The sequence below is a fragment of the Bubalus bubalis genome, chromosome 2 (genome assembly GCF_019923935.1).
Source record: "Bubalus bubalis isolate 160015118507 breed Murrah chromosome 2, NDDB_SH_1, whole genome shotgun sequence".
In the NCBI taxonomy this organism is placed as follows: Eukaryota; Metazoa; Chordata; class Mammalia; order Artiodactyla; family Bovidae; genus Bubalus; species Bubalus bubalis.
In genome coordinates, this window is record NC_059158.1 from 172,011,504 (window position 1) to 172,027,887 (window position 16,384).

At 39.9% G+C, this 16,384-nt stretch overlaps 1 protein-coding gene across 9 annotated transcripts in view; it reads left to right on the forward strand.

Annotated features, from left to right (window-relative positions):
* The window catches only part of DIS3L2 (DIS3 like 3'-5' exoribonuclease 2), a 354,495-nt gene that overhangs the window by 115,685 nt on the left and 222,426 nt on the right, over positions 1-16,384 (forward strand). The window contains exon 6 of one of the 9 annotated variants that reach the window (XM_045164627.1): positions 8,924-8,978. The exons of the other annotated variants lie outside the window; for them this stretch is intronic. Within the exon in view, the coding sequence (XP_045020562.1) occupies positions 8,924-8,978 (55 nt within the window). The remainder of the gene's footprint in view (positions 1-8,923; positions 8,979-16,384) is intronic. 9 annotated transcript variants of the gene reach the window in all.

The window sequence follows — 16,384 nt, forward strand, 5'->3', positions numbered from 1 at the left end:
GACATGACTGAAGCGAATTCCTAGGATAAATCCTACTTAATCCTGATATATTTTTATTTTTTAAATATAATACTAGATTTACTTAGGTAATATATAGTGTAGGGTTTTTTGTATTATGTTAAATGGCCCTATCGTTTTCTTATCATTATCTGATTTTTAGAATCAAGATTATGTTAGCTTCATGAAGTGTCCTGATCAGTTTTTGACTGTTTACTATTTTCCCGGAACGGCTTGTATAAGAGAGGAATTAAGTGTTCCTTAGAATTTGGTAGAACTCATTGTAAAATTGTCCACACCTGCTGCTTTTCAGAAGGCGAGATCTTTGCTCTTTCAGTCTTTTATACTGATAGGTCTGTTTAATCTCTCTCTCTATTTTTGATGCCAATTCTGGCATAATTTAAGGGGAATTTATCCATTTGAATTTATGAACACATAAATATTCCTAATACTCATTGAAGGTAAAAGTTGCTCAGTCCTGTCCGACTCTTCATGACCCCGTGGACTATACAGTCCATAGAATTCTCCAGAGCAGAATCCTGGAGTGGGTATATGTTCCTTTCTCCAGGGGATCTTCCCAACCCAGGGATTGAACCCAGGTCTCTTGCATTGCAGGGGGTTTCTTTACCAGTTGAGCCACCAGGGAAGCCCAAGAATACTGGAATGTGTAAGTCTATCCCTTCTCCAGGGAATCTTCCTGACCCAGGAATCAAACCAGGGTCTCTTGCATTGCTGGTGGATTCTTTACCAGCTGAGCTACCAGGGAAGCCCATTAATATTCTTTAATTGTTAAAAAAATTTCCTTGTATCTGTACTTTTGCCTCCCTTTTCATTTTGTATTTTAATTGTTTGACTCTTCTCTCTTTTTTCTTAACTCTTGCTTGCCAAAGATCCATCTTATTAATTGTGTTGCTAATCCTTTCGTGACGCCAGTTGTCATGCTCTTCATACCATGCACACTGTTCGCTGAACCCATGGTAGGAAAGTTTCGAGCTAAGAGGCTGGAAGGAGACTCAAGGAACCGTAGGAACTGCAGACATGTTTATTCTCTCCTGGCTGGCATGGCAGCCATAACACAGCCTCTCTGCTGGCTGATGCAGCAGCCGTAGCAGCAGCCACAACATAACCATAACATAATAATGACGAACTTTCACTTTTCACTTTCATGCATCGCAGAAGGAAATGGCAACCCACTCCAGTGTTCTTGCTTGGAGAATCCCAGGGACAGGGGAGCCTAGTGGGCTGCCGTCTATGGGGTCGCACAGAGTTGGACACGACTGAAGCGACTTAGCAGCTTAGCAATAATAACGAAGCCATAACCTAACCTCATATAACATAACCATGATGTTGCTCCAGTGTAGCCCTGATGCAGTTCATACTGGCATCCCGCACAAAGTAGCCCATGACCAAGCGAGTGCCTTGTGATGTGCATGTACAGTGCTGTAAGCAATCTCAGCCATTACACAACCGTGCAAAGTCACTGTTTACAGAACATGGGTCGAGAGAGCATGAGAGTGTGGGGTGAGAGAGCCTGACTGGCACCATCTTGTTAATTTACCCACATTAATCTTTTCCAGGAGTATGATTTTTGATTGTGTTATTCTTCTGTTTATTGTTGGTGGGATGTTGTTCTTTGTATCATTGATATTTACCCTTATCGTAGTTACTTAATTCCTTATTTGGGAGGGTTTCCTTTTTTGCCCTTTTCCCAACTTCTTTTTTTAAAAATTCTTTTTATTTAATTAATTTATTTGGCTGTACCAGGTCTTAGTTGTAGCATGTGGGCTCTAGTTCCCTGACCAGGGATTGAACCCAGCCCTTTGCATTGGGAGCACAAAGTCTTAGCCACTGGACCACCAGGGAAGTCCCTTCCCAACTTCCTCAGTTCAATAAGTCTTTGCAGCTTTTCTTGTTTCCTTTGAAATGCTTTTAAAGGTATAAATTTCCCTCTGAATACTACTTTTGCCATATCTAGGATATACCTGGATATATTTTTGTATACGTACTAACCATATATGTAGTTACAAATAATAATCACTGATATTTATTGAGCATTAGCTATGTTCTAGGACCTAAGTACTTTATAATTAGTGATTATAACAGATTTCTATATATTAATCTTGTATCCTCTAACATTACTGAATTCTTTAGTCACCATTGGGTGTGATGTTAGCTGAGAGTTTGTCATAAATAGCCTTTATTATATTGATATATATTCCTTCTCTACCAACTTTGATGAGAATTTTTATCATGAATGGATAATGAATTTTGTCAACTATTTTTTCTGTGTCTATTAAGATGATCATGTGATTTTTATCCCTTTTGCTAATGTATCGCATTGATTGATTTGCAGATATTGAACCATTCTTGTGTCCCTGGAATATATCCCACTTGATTATGGTGTATGATCCTTTTATATATTGTTGGATTTGGTTTGCTAATATTTTGTTGAGAAGTTTTGTATCTGTGTTCTTCCCAGATATTGGCTCATAGGTTTTTTTTTTGTCGTGTCTTTAGTTTTGGTATTAGGGTGATGGTGGCTTCATGGGGGTACTCTGTCCTCTTCACTTTTTTTAGATTAGTTCAGGGAGGATATTATATTACTACTTCTTTATATGTTTGGTAGAATTCCCTTGTGAAGCCATACAGTCCTGGACTTTTATTGGCTGGGAATTTTTTTAAATTACAAATGCAGTTTCACTACTAGTAATCAGTGTATTCAAATTGTTTCTTCTTGATTTAGTCTTGGCAGTTTGTATGTTTCTAGAAATTTGTCCATTTCTTCTAGGTAATCTAATTTGTTAGTGTGTAAGTGTTTATAGTATTTCCTTATGATTTTTTTTTTTTTGTATCTCTGTGGTATTGGTTGTTATTGTTCCTCTTTCATTTCTAATTTTGTTTGTTTGAGTTCTCATTTCTTCTTGGTGGGTCTGGTTAGAAGGTTATCAATTTTGTTTATTTATTCATTAAAAAAAAAAAGCTCTTGGTTTCATTGATCTTTTCTGTTGTTTTTTTCATCTTTATTTTATATTCTCTGTGATCTTTATTATTTCTTTACCACTGCTGACTTTGGGTTTTGTTTGTTCTTCTTTTTAGATGGTAGGTTAGATTGTTTATTTGAGATTTTCTTATTTCTTGAGGAAGGCCTGTATTACTATAAACTTCCCTCTGAGAACTGATTTTGCTGCATCTAATAGAGTTTGGAAGTTGTTTCCATTTTCATTTGTCTTGAGGTATTTTCTGACTTCCCCATTGACCCATTGGTTTTTTAGTAACATGTTGTTTAGTCTTTACATGTTTGTTCTTTGCCCATTTTTCTTTCTGTAATTGACTTCTAGTTTCATACTGTTGTGGTTGGAAAAAGTGCTTAATATAATTTCTATCCTTTTAAATTTGTTGAGACTTGTTTTGTGGTGTAGCATGTGATTTATCCTGGAGAGTGTTCCTTGTGTTCTTGAAAAGAATGTGTATTCTGCTGCAATTCATTCTCATTTTCTCATGTCTGTAAAGTAAGGATCAATAAGCTTAACTGGCCCCACAGGCCAAACCCAGTCATGGCCACTCATTTACATATTCTCTACATCCACTTTCAGGCTACAAAAAGAGTTGAGTAGTTGTGACACAGAAGTCTGTCTCTGGGTATCCCACAAAGCCGGAAATACTCACAACTTATTTAAACCTGTAATTCTCAGGTTATTTGGTCTCAAGACACTTCTATGTTCTAAAGAATTACTGAAGACTCCAAGGTGCTCTTGTGTATGTAGGTTATATCTATCAATATTTCTGTATTTAAAATGAAAACTAAGAAAGCTTTAAAATATTGCAAAATTCTACAAGTACACAAGTCTACATTTAAGAAAAACTTCAGATTTTAAAATAGTGATTTAAAATTGGGTATTAGTGAGGTTAATGAGATTATAGTAGATAAAATAATAGTCAAAATCCAGAGGCAAAAAATGGAAGTAATATCTAAAATGTGCTTGTTTATACTTTAAATTGATTATCTTAGAAAATTCTAGAAAACACAGGATACATCAGCACACATTCCAGTAGTCATTAGAGCAGGGGGTAGCAAAGGTATTCTGTAAAGGGCCACATTGTAAATATTTCCAGCTCTGTGGGATACCCAGAGACAGACTTCTGTGTCACAACTACTTAACTCTTCTTGTGGCCTGAAAGTGGATGTAGAGAATATGTAAATGAGTGGCCATGACTGGGTTTGGCCTGTGGGGCCAGTTTAGCTTGAAGTGAAGTCGCTCAGTCATGTCTGACTCTTTGCAACCCCATGGACTGTAGCCTATCAGGCTCTTCCGTCCATGGGATTTTTCAGGCAAGAGTGCTGGAGTGGATTGCCATTTCTTTCTCCAGGGGGATCTTCCCAACCCAGGAATCGAACCCTGGTCTCCCGCATTGCAGGCAGACGCTTTACTGTCTGAGCCACCAGGGAATCCCCAGTTTAGCTTACTGATCCTTATTTTACAGACATGAGAAAATGAGAGTGAAAGAGACAAATAATGTCTTAGTATTATTATGAAGAGTCTTGACCATGTGAATCCTTTGGCAGGATCTCAGACCACACTTGTAGAACCACTGGCTTAAGCTATTGAAATTGATAGTTGATGCTGAACAAGACTTTGGTGAATGTTTTAATTATATATTGTTAGGAAATGTAGCACTGCTTCATTTCCTTAGTTTCTTGTGGTTATTGGATTGGTTTTTTGTCCATGTATTGGTACTTAAAATAATTTGGATAAAAATTTATTGCCTCAATCCTTTTGCTCAATTGTGTGGTCCTTTTTGGGGACTGTTTGTGCCCTGTTTTGACTATAGCATGATCTGTGTATGTCTTGGTTTATCAAACCTGTTCACAGTGTGAATTGCAGAATCTTTACATCCTCTTAATATGTTTAATAGTTTATAGCATTATTGTACTTTAGAAAAAACCAAGGAGTATTTTGTGTTTTTTAGTATTAATTTGAAAGGAAATTTTCCAGCAATTTCCTACATATAAGCATTGATACAATAAGAAAGCTATTGGTATTGTTTTGTCTCTTGAAACTAGATACCTTAATGAATGCTCTAATATTTCCAATAATTTTCTCATTGGTGGTTTTGATTTTCTAGGTAAAAAACAATTTTATCTACAAATAATTTTGTCCTTACCATTCTAATTTTGTGCTTTTCATTTATTACCTCATTGCGTTGGCCATTACTTTAAAAGCTGTATTACATAATGGTGGTGAATGCCTTCTTCCGGACTTTAATAGGAATGCTTCCAGTATTAAACCCTCAAGCACGGTGCTGGTTGTTGGCTTGAGACCTAGTTAACCAAGTGTCCTCTTTCTTTTCTACTTAAAGTTTATATGGGAATGGATATTGAATTTTTATTTTAAGTGCCTGTTGAGCTTCTTTCAAGATTTCATTTTTTCCCCTTTGACTTGTTTACTTGATGATGTATATAACATTGAATAAATCTTACATCCCTCATACAGCCGTGACCCTCATTTGGTCCTGGTGTATAGCATGTTTTAACATGTAACTCAATTTGGTTTGCTAATGTTTATTTTTGATTTTTGGATTTATAATACAAGATGTGAGTTTCTTCTTACTAGGCAGTCTTTGTTGTTTTTGGTGTGTGTGTATATATGCTCAGTTGCTCAGTTGTGTCTGACTGTTTGTGACCCTATAGACTGTAGCCTTCCAGGCTCCTCTGTCTGTGGGATTTCCCAGGCAAGACTACTGGAATGGGTTGCCATTTCCTCTTCCAGGGAATTTTCTCCACCCAGGGAGCGAACCTGCGTCTCCTGCATTGGCAGGCAGATTCTTTACCACTGAGCCACGTGGGAAGCCCTGTGTCTTGGTATCAGGCTTTGTTAACTTTGTGGGAAGAACTGGGAGTCTTTCTTTTTCTCGCTGCTTTGGAGCACTTAGAATAGCATTGAGAAGGATGAAGTGTTCCTGGTACTTGAACCATTTAAAGCACTGATGGTTGAAACATGGGTTAAGACTTTATCTGGCAGCTTTTCCATGTCTAATGATTGTTTGTTTCTGTAGGGTTTTCCCCTCTTCTTGTGTTAATGTTGATAATTTGTATTTTGCAAGAAAATTATACATTTTAGCACCTATTCTAATATTAATATTTTAGAATAGAGTTGTACAAAGTTTTTTTCAATTAATTTCCTCTGCATCTATAATCAAACCTTTCAGTTTGCCCCTAATTTTTTATTACACTAGGAAGTGACATGTCTGTGTTTTAGTAGAGATTTATTTCTCCTATTTTTATTTATTGTCAGTAATCTCTACTTTTATCTTTAGACATGTTAAGTCTGAGGTAGTTAGGTGTAGTTGGAAATGTAGGTTGAATTTCATGTCATAGTTTGGGTGGGAGATGTAATTTAAAGAATCATTGGCATCTAGTTAGTTCCTTGAAGAGAACCCCTCCGTTCTAAGGGTTTCTTTAAGGGACTGTCAGAGTACAGGGCCTACCTGTTCTCTCTTGCTGCCTGAGTTTCCTTCCTTGAAAAAAATAAATATTATCGCACTGCTCCCTGCCCTACAGACTCCATAAGAAACTCTTGTAGGTTTAAAAGTCTTCCGTGTGTGTGATGAAATATATATAGCACAAAATTTGCCTTTCTAATCATTTTAAAGTTTATACTTCAGTCCTGCTAATTACATTCATGATGTTCAACAGCCATTACTACTATCTATTACTATCCCCACACTTTTTTAATCATGTTACACAGACACTCTAACAGTTAAACAGTAACTCCCTGTTTAATCCACCCCAGCCTCTGCTAACCACTAATCTGCTGCTGCTGCTGCTGCTAAGTTGCTTCAGTTGTGTCCGACTCTGTGCAACCCCATAGAGGGCATACTTCTTCTCTTTAAGTGGTCTCTTCTTTTTTTTGTTTTGGTCTATTCTCGATATGTCATATATAAATGGAGTCATACAATATTTCTCCTTTTGTGTCTGGCTTATTTCATTTAGTCTAATGTCTTCAAGATTCATCTATGTTGTCACATGTATGAGAATATCATTCCTTTTCATGACTGAGTAGTATTTCATTGCATATACATTTTGTTTATCCATTCATGTTAATGGACACTGTTTTGCTTCTACCTTTTGGCTTTTGAATAGTGAATAATGCCGAAATGAGCCTTGGTGTGCAAGTATCTGAGTGAAAGTGAAAGTCGCTCAGTCGTGTCCGATTGTTTACGACCCCATAGACTATACAGTCCATGGAATTCTCCAGGCCAGAATACTAAATGTATTGTAAAAATGAGCATTGGTGTGCAAGTATCTGAGTACCTGTTTTCAGTTCAGTTGGAATTACATTCAGGAGTAGAATTGCTGGGTCATATTCTACTACCAGCATATTCTACTACCAGCATATACTACTACCAGCATATACTTCTACCAGCATATACTACTACTGCATTCAATATACTACCATATACTACTACCAGCATATTCTACTACCAGCATATACTACTACTATATTCAGGAGTAGAATTGCTGGGTCATATTCTACTACTACCTACATCACACTACCTACACTACCTGTATCAACTGTTTGAGAAATGGGGGTATTTTTAAAAGAATTTTCCACATGTACACCCATGGTGGATTCATGTTGATGTATGGCAAAACCAATACAATATTGCAAAGTAAAAAAATAATAATAATAATAATAAACAAGTGATAAAAAAAATAAAATTTCAAAAAAAAATCATTAAATACCTAGAGATTAGAAGGGTTAACAAAGATAGAAAACCATGAGGAATCTTGAAATAATAACAGTTGCATTTGTTCCTTATTGAAATATACCTGGAGCTTGTCCAGTTCTTTCTCTGGCTTGTTGTTTTCACTTTCTCCTCTTTCCATTTTTTATAGAGTCACTCCTACCTATTTTCCCTTTGATGTTTCATTGGACCTGGGAAATTGGAGCTTCAGAACATTTTTCTAACATTATAAGTAGTTTATTTTATAGAATATACTCTGCTCCAATCCATTCCTTACAGCACCTAGGAATAGGCACGCTTGTCAGCCTTTTTGCTAGCACTTAAACACTGAATTATTGGGATAGAAATTTAAATAAAAGGAAATAATCTGTATTGAGTGCGGTTCATGCTGTTACTGAGAAACAGAAGTTCCCCGGCCTCTAGCAGTCAGTCTCTACGTGTGCCTGCCCTTCTCCCAAGTAGAGGTGAATGAAGACTTGAAGGTCTCTGGAGCTACCCACTTCCCCCTGGTTCTTTTAACATCTTTTGTGGTATTACATTCCTAATTCTCTTGCTTGACTTTTAGCTTTATACTTGCCTACCTGGATTACTTAATAATCTACTTTTGGGGAGCTTACAGATCAACATCTTTGTGTGATGGTATCATTTTCTTCCTTTTTCCAGTCATCCTTGGAATCTTTCTTCCAAGTATGTCTACTTAAACCCCTCTCTGGTACTTTTCAGGTTAGGCAAGTCCATGCTAGTGACATGCTGTTTACAGTTACATTAGACATCATAAAATTTTGGACCTACTTGAGTCCTACAAGATCAAGTACTCTCCTTGACATGTGTTAGTCTACCCCAGGGGCTTCCCGTGGAGCACTATTTCATGACAGTAAATGAAAATAGTTCATTTACTTTAAGTAAGATGGCAAGGTCAACTTATTTTACTTTTGATACAAATGATACCAGCCTACCATGGTAATATAGACTTTTCTTGCTGGTCAGAGGCTCTAATGAACAGTTGTATGCTTTTGGTTAAGAAGTAGGATAACATTAATTTTTGATGCATGTAAGTTACTAAAAACACTTCAAAGTGTGAGATCTGAGGCAAAAGTTAATTAAAAATGTATTGTAAAAAATTCTGCTTTGATTAAAAGGTTAGAAACAACTGATCTAGTTCACCCCTTTTGTTTTACAGACGAGGAAACTGAGACTCAGAGAAGTTACTTGGCATGTCCAGTGTCCCACAGGAAGTTAGTGAGTTCATAAAAGAAAAACACCTTATACCTCTAATTACAACAGATAATTTCTCCAAATGGGTTGCATTTTTTGAAGAGCAAATCGTGCCAGATCAGTTTAATTTCTTTCTACAAGAATTTGTTGAGCATTGTTCATTGCCCACCTAGAGTCTATTTCCCTCTTTCCCTTTTGCGTGTATACCCAGATTTTCATCTGGACATCTGCCTTTTCCGTGAATTCCTTGGACTTTGAGCTAAGTTGACCCCAGCTGCTGAGTTTTGGTTGCCTTATACCAATTGGTTAAGTTGCTTGGTCACCTTGTGCCGATAGGACTTTCTGTACTGTTCAGTACTGTCTCTAGCCACTTAGTCACATGTGGCTATTGAGCACTTGAGATATGTGACTGAAAAACTGAATTTTTAATTATATTACTTTTAATTTATTACTGAATAGCTGAATGTGGTTTGTGACTACTGCATTGGGCACACTGTAGCGTCCTACCATTTCCTCTTCTCGGAGGCACATGACCTAAGCTGTCTAATCAGGGTGACTCCTGTTTAGAATTCTGGGATGTAAATAGTGTCCTGGTGGATGTGAACATGAAACACATATCCCTGATTGGTACTGGAAGCTCTCCTATGACTTGCCAAGTGTCGTGGAGAGAAGAGTGAAGAAGCAGAAAAAACTCTGGGCCCCCACAACCATCACTGGGCTGAGCCTTGGATCAACTGACTTGAGGCCTGCCTTCCTTCTGAACTTCTAATTTCATTAGCCAGTGAATCACCTTTGAGACATAAGCCAGTTTATGTGGAATATTCTGTCATCTCAACTAAGAGCATTCAGACAGATACAGAGGGAACAACCAGCCAGGCATCCTGCCACTTCCTCGGTAAAGAAAGGTGAATGAAGAGTAAAATCCAGATGCTTGTCCTTGAGGTGAAATTATTCCATGAGAGGAGATAAAGGAACAGACACGTGTTCTGGATCTTGACGGCCCTCTTCCCCTTCCATGGGAACTGCCTTTACTAAAGTAGTCAATGTGCTGTGCCCTGTCCCCAGGACTTATTTGGATCCTGAGTGGACATGTGACTTAAGTCATATCAATACATTGGCTGGCCAGGGACCCATTAGGTTTTTTTCTCCACAGCTTGAGGACTCTAGGGAATAGCACAGGATGCATGGGTCGGGGGGCGAGGGGCAGTCTGGAGAGGAGGCTAGAGAAACAGGCTGTGGTGAACTTCCATCCAGTATCTGTGTTTGCTAAGAGATCTGGGTAATGGGAAGTCACCCAGCATTGTTAAGGAAACGAGACTGATTGTTAGGAAGAGGGGAGAGATTGGGGCATGGCAATGGGACCAGTTAAGATGTTTGAAGACCTGGCTGAGAGCAAAGGCAGCTGGCATGCAGGAGAAGGGATAGGGAGGCAAGATATTTTGGAACCAGAATTGACAGAGTTCGATAGTAGATCTGATATGGGACATAAGGCAGAGGAACACTCAAGAATTCGACTAACTTGATATCTAATTAGGCAACTGCACAGGTGTTGACATCTTAAATGAGAAAAATAAGACCAGGTTTGAGATGGACGATGAATCTAGATTCTGATTATGTGTTGAATTTGAGTTGTATGGGGGACATTCAGGTTGTGACATTCAGTGAGTGACTGAAAATAGAAATATAGACCCAGAGGAGGACTGATGCGAGTTCTAGATCTGAATATTGTTAGTTAAAGCTGTGGGAAATAGGAGAGATTATTGGGTAGATGGTCCACAGTTCGAATTACCTGAAGTAGTCAATGGCACCCCACTCCGGTACACTTGCCTGAAGAATCCCATGGACGGAGGAGCCTGGTAGGCCGCAGTCCATGGGGTTGCACAGAGTCAGACACGACTGAAGCGACTTAGCAGCAGCAGCAGTCATTATCCTATAAACGAAGGCCTGAGCTGGTAGATATGGAAAACTCAGGGTCAAGGGTGATGTTTGGTACTTAACTCTGATAAAGATTTTGAGAGCCTTGCACGGGGCCTAACAGAAAAGTGTATAGAAATAAGTGATGACTGTTTTCTAGAAATGAAGGAATGTCTCTCTTACCTTAATGAATATCGAGTGATTAAAGATTATTTTTTAAAAAAAGACTGATTCTCACAATTATTTAAAGTAACTTTTATTCCTATCCACTCCAGTATTCTTGGGCTTCCCTTGTAGCTTAGCTGGCAAAGAGTCTGCCTGCAATGCTGGAGACCTGGATTCGATCCCTGGGTTGGGAAGATCCCCTGGAGAAGGGAAAGGCTATCCACTCCAGTATTCTGGCCTGGAGAATTCCATGGACTGTATAGTCCCTGGAGTCACGGAGTCGGACACGACTGAGTGACTTTCAAATTATTCAGGAAGGGTGTCTTTTTTTTTTTTTTTTTTGATTTAACCATTATTTTGAAAGAATGGCTTGAAAGAGAAAAGTTTAGTTTTGTACTTATTGAACTGGAAAGTGAGAATCATTACAGGTGGGGATGGTTAATGTCTTCATCCCCACTTAGCTCAACCTGGGGTTCTGAACAGTTTTGTCTGTGAAGTTTTCAGGTTCTTAGACTCCAAGAAGGGAAGGCCCCGTCAAGACACCCTTCCTCGTCCACCCCTCTCATCAGCATATGCCAACTTTATTCAGTCGAGTAGTGAAGCCTTTTTTGTAGCTTAGTGTTTAACCTACTTTCATAAGGTTTCATATGGCTTTTTGCTTTGATGGAGACCCTTTCATTGCCACTCTGCAGATTTATGACTCATCTCTCTGGCATCGGTTTCCCCTTTTAGTTCGGTTCAGTTGCCCAGTCATGTCTGACTCTGTGTGACCCCATGGACTGCAGCACGCCAGGCTTCCCTGTCCATCACCAGCTCCCGGAGTTTATTCAAACTCATGTCCATCGTGTTAGTGATGCCATCCAACCATCTCATCCTCCATTGTCCCCTTCTCCTTCCACCTTCAGTCTTTCCCAGCATCAGGGTCTTTTCCAAGGAGTCAGTTCTTCGCATCAGGTGGCCAAAGTATTGGAGTTTCAGCTTCAGCATCAGTCCTTCCAATGAATATTTAGGACTGATTTCCTTTAGGTTTGATTAGTTTGATCTCCTTGAAGTCCAGGAGACTCAAGAGTCTTCTCCAACACCACAGTTCAAAAACATCAATTCTTTGGCTCTCAGCCTTCTTTATAGTCCAGCTCTCACATCCATACATGACTACTGGAAAAACCATAGCTTTGACTGGACAGACCTTTGTTGACAAAGTAATGTCTCTGCTATTTAATATGCTGTTTAGGTTGGTTTTCAGATACTGCTTTAAAAAAAAAACCTCAAAAATGAATGAGTCACCTCTATCAGTTTAAGTGGAACCAGCCTCCCACCCCTGCACCCCTTTCACTAGGCCCCTGAGTCAAGCTCAGCTGCCTTAGTGAAGTCTCTCAGCTCTGCCTGCAGTTAGTTGACCCCTGTCTGGCCTGTCCCCTCCACTCTGACTCATTTGCTTGAGCCAGAGGCAGCAGTCGAGTATGAACTTGATAGGCTCGACTTGGAAGCTGATGTTCATTTCTACCCTTCTCATTTCAAGGCTGTCTTAATATCTGCTTCTGCAGACTGAACTACTATATTCTCAATTCTGCAGTTCACCTAGGTCTCCCTGTACCTACTATTGCAGGTATAAATGCTCCTTGAGCCCACCCTGGAGCAGTGAGGCCAGGATCCAAACCTGTCTGGCCAGTCGTTTGCATCTCCACCAGGGAAGGAGGAGCCAACAAAATGTGGCAGCGCTCCTACTAGGAAACAAAAAAGTACTGAACAAAAGCTTTTGCCAGTCATTCTTGCCTCTTAGTGCTTCATTTTCCTTATTTGTTAAAAAAAAAAAAAAACACTTGAGAATAAATACCTGCCTTGAGTTCTTCACAGGTTCTTACATAAATCAAATGAGGTAATGGAAGGGAAAATACCTTGAAAGGGATAAATCATAACATTGAGTTATGGGCCTTTTCCAAATCATTTTTTTTTTGAAGCCTGTTACCTCTTAAAGCAACAAGTGTCAAATGAGTTTTCCTGTAGAGGTTCTCATACCACATGATGTCAGTGATGAGCTCTAACGGCTCTTTACAGCTGTCCTTGTCCACCAGGGGCCTCCTGCCTGTCTCTCCAGCTTATGTTCTTGGTCCTGCCCACTCAGACCTCACCTCCAACCAAAGTGGACCTTGTATTGTCCCTGAGCACCCACTTCCCTCTTCCATCTTGGTGTCTGCATGCCTCTTTTCTGCCGAGAATGCTGCCTAATTCCCCAACTCTTCCTCTGAAAATTCCTCTAACCTTGACATTCCTCTAATGTCAACTGTCATTTGAAGTGTATATTAATTATCACTGTGTAACAAATTTGCCACAAGCTTAGTGGCTTAATAGAACACGTTTACTATCTCACATCTTCCTGTCCCACTGACTTATCCCACTGTAGGTCAGTAGAACATAGTAAGAAATATGTACTTGGCTTCTGCCTCTGGCTCCTGATGGGCTTCCCTGGTGGCTCAGCTGGTAAACAATCCACCCGCAATGAGGGAGACTGGGTTCAATCCCTGGGGTTGGGAAGATCCCTTGGAGAAGGGAACAGCTACCCACTCCATTATTCTGGCCTGGAGAATTCCATGGATTGTATAGTCCATGGGGTCGCAAAGAGTCAGACATGACTGAGTGACTTTCACTTCTGGTTCCTGACACAGAGCTCCTAAAGACCTTGGAATTTCCTGAGTGATAGGGGTGCTTGTTCTCATATTTGGCCTTTGACCCTGGTTCCTTGACACAGAGTTCCTAAAACCCTTGTAATTTCCCAAGTAATGGTGGTAATAGGAGCATCTTAACAGAGCTCCTACATCTCTTGGAATTTCCCAAGTGGTAGGAGCATTTACTGTTCTATGCGGCAAGTCTTGGTGGACTCCTGGATAGCTTCAGGATGGGGCTGTTCATGAAATGATTCTAACCATTTCACACAATGGTTAGAAGCTTGACATTTTCAGCCCTACTGCCATCCTTCAGGGAGCAGAGAGCAACTGAAGGTTGAGTTAATAATTGCTGATGCCTACGTGGTGAAGCCTTCATAAAAAGTCCTGAACTGTGGGGTTTGGAGAGCTTATGGCTTGGTGAATACATCCACATCCTGGAAGGGTGGTGTACCACTCTACTCCATGGGGACAGAAGCTCCTGTGCTTGGGGTCCTTCTGGGCCTCCAGTGTCCCTCTCTGGCTGTATCCTTTATACTAAGCAAGTCAATATAAGTTAAGTGCTGCCCTGGTTTCTGTGATGACTCATCAGTCATAATGATGACAGATTATCAGACCTAAGGGTGGGGCCATGGGAACCCCTCCATTTGTGGCCAACTCAAAGTGTAGGGTATCTGGAGACCCACAGCTTGTGTTTGGTGTCTGAAGTGGGCAGGGGCAGTTTTGTGGGACTGAGCCCTTCACTTGTAAAGCCTGTGCTAATCCCAGATAGTTAGTGTCAGGACTGAATTAAAATGTAGGACGAGCAGGCAGTGTCCACAGAGAACTGGAGACGTGCTTGGTGTGGAAACCCATACAATTGGTATCCTAAGTGTCGTGAGTAGAGGAAACGAGGTTCCCCTTTGGTCAGGAATCCGGGCATGGCCCAGCACAGTCCTCTGCTTCAGGGTTTCTCACAGGTTGCAGTCAAGGTGTTGGTCATCAGAAGGCTCTACTGGGGAAGGGTCTTCTTCCAAGTTTATGTGGTTGTTGGCTGGCCTCAGTTCCTGGTGGGCTTTTGGACTGAGCACCTGTTTCCTTGCCAGCTGCTGCCATGGGTCTCTCTGAATGGTAGCAGGCTTCATCAGATCCAGCAAGGGACAGAGTCTGTTATTAAGTGGACGTTACAGCCTCTTGGAACCTAATCATGGAAGTGACACCATGTTGTCTTGGCCATGTTCTGTTGATTAGAAGCAAGTCATCGTCCTGCCTACTCTCAGAGGGAGGAGGGAGTTATGTCATAGTGTGAAGAGCAGGAGGTGTGAGGGTCATTGGGGGCCCTCTTTAGAGTCCACTCACCACAAGAGGTTTTCCCCATGAGCCTGTACTTACTTCTTCCAACTAAATGTGTGATCTTTCCTTTCTGTGACTTCTTTTTTTCTGTGTGTGAGTCTTCTTTACAGCTACTTTTTTGTTTTTTTCAGTTCACTTTCCATGACTGATATTATTGGGGTTGAGTATTTCCTTTGTTTCCCTCATATAACTATTTTTGCTCACCTTTCATCTACTTCTAACCTCCAGAACAAAGTCTTGTACTCAGGAAATGTTCTGCAAAAGATTATTCTTTCCTCCTTTGAAACTGAAGAAGGACCAAACTAGTTGCTCTCCTGTCTAACACCTGAATCCTTTTTCTCCGTAGCAGCCACACAGGATCCATTATCAAACCTTCAGATTTGCCAATTAGGCATCAGAAGCAGTGACTCATCCACGTCTATATAACCTGGCAGCAGTGATCTGCCTGATTTGCATTTAGAACTATTCTTGTTACCTTATTAAGGAGAAGAAATTTTCCGTTAAAGAAGCTTCAAACATTAGCTACTTTTGAGTGGTGCATTGTTCCATTTGCTGGGGGCTTGATGGCTCTCAGGAATGACGTAACCTCTAAGAATTTTTTTCTTCTTTAAACTGTTTTCTTTTGCCTGGTAATGATTATTTTGGAGCCCTGCCATTTTTAGGTATTTAATAGTAACAACTGAATTGATAAAGGGGGCTGGTTCTTTAGAAGCAGCATTTTAATTCTTCCCTTTTGCCCAAGCAGTGAGCTGCATCTTATTATCCCTGTTGGAAATGTTCAAGAGGATGAAATGTCATATGTGCTTTAAGTGACTTAGAACATGAAATATATATGTGTATATATATATATGTTTGCTGTATGTGGGGTCCAGGCTCAAAACACAGGGAAACTCATTTTCTTTAGCTGCCTATGCTTTGAGGCCAGTCTCTACCCTCTACAATAGCACAGCACCTTTTTCAGTTTTTGAAGTTTTGATGGATAGCTAATCTTTAGAAGGCAGGTAAAGAAACATTAGTCAGACACTGTTATTTCAGGTACTGAAAAGTAACAGGTCAAGCTTGGTCCCTTTAAGAAAAACTCAGATGGAAGTCAGCTTAAACTTGGAGGAGTCATTCATCTGTGGGGAAAAATGCAGAATTAGATGGGAGCACATAAGTATGTGTGCCTACATTTTGGGTCTTTGGGGAGCCATGAAGCTCAAAACCAATTAAAGCTTTAGTAGAGAGAAATTTAAAAGTGGTTTCTCCTAAGGCAAGGGAAAGATTTGGAGCAGAGCGTACTCAAAGAAAAGCAATGTTGATGATGTAATTAATACAGTTAACAGCTGGAAATGGGAATTGGTGCAAAGCCCCAT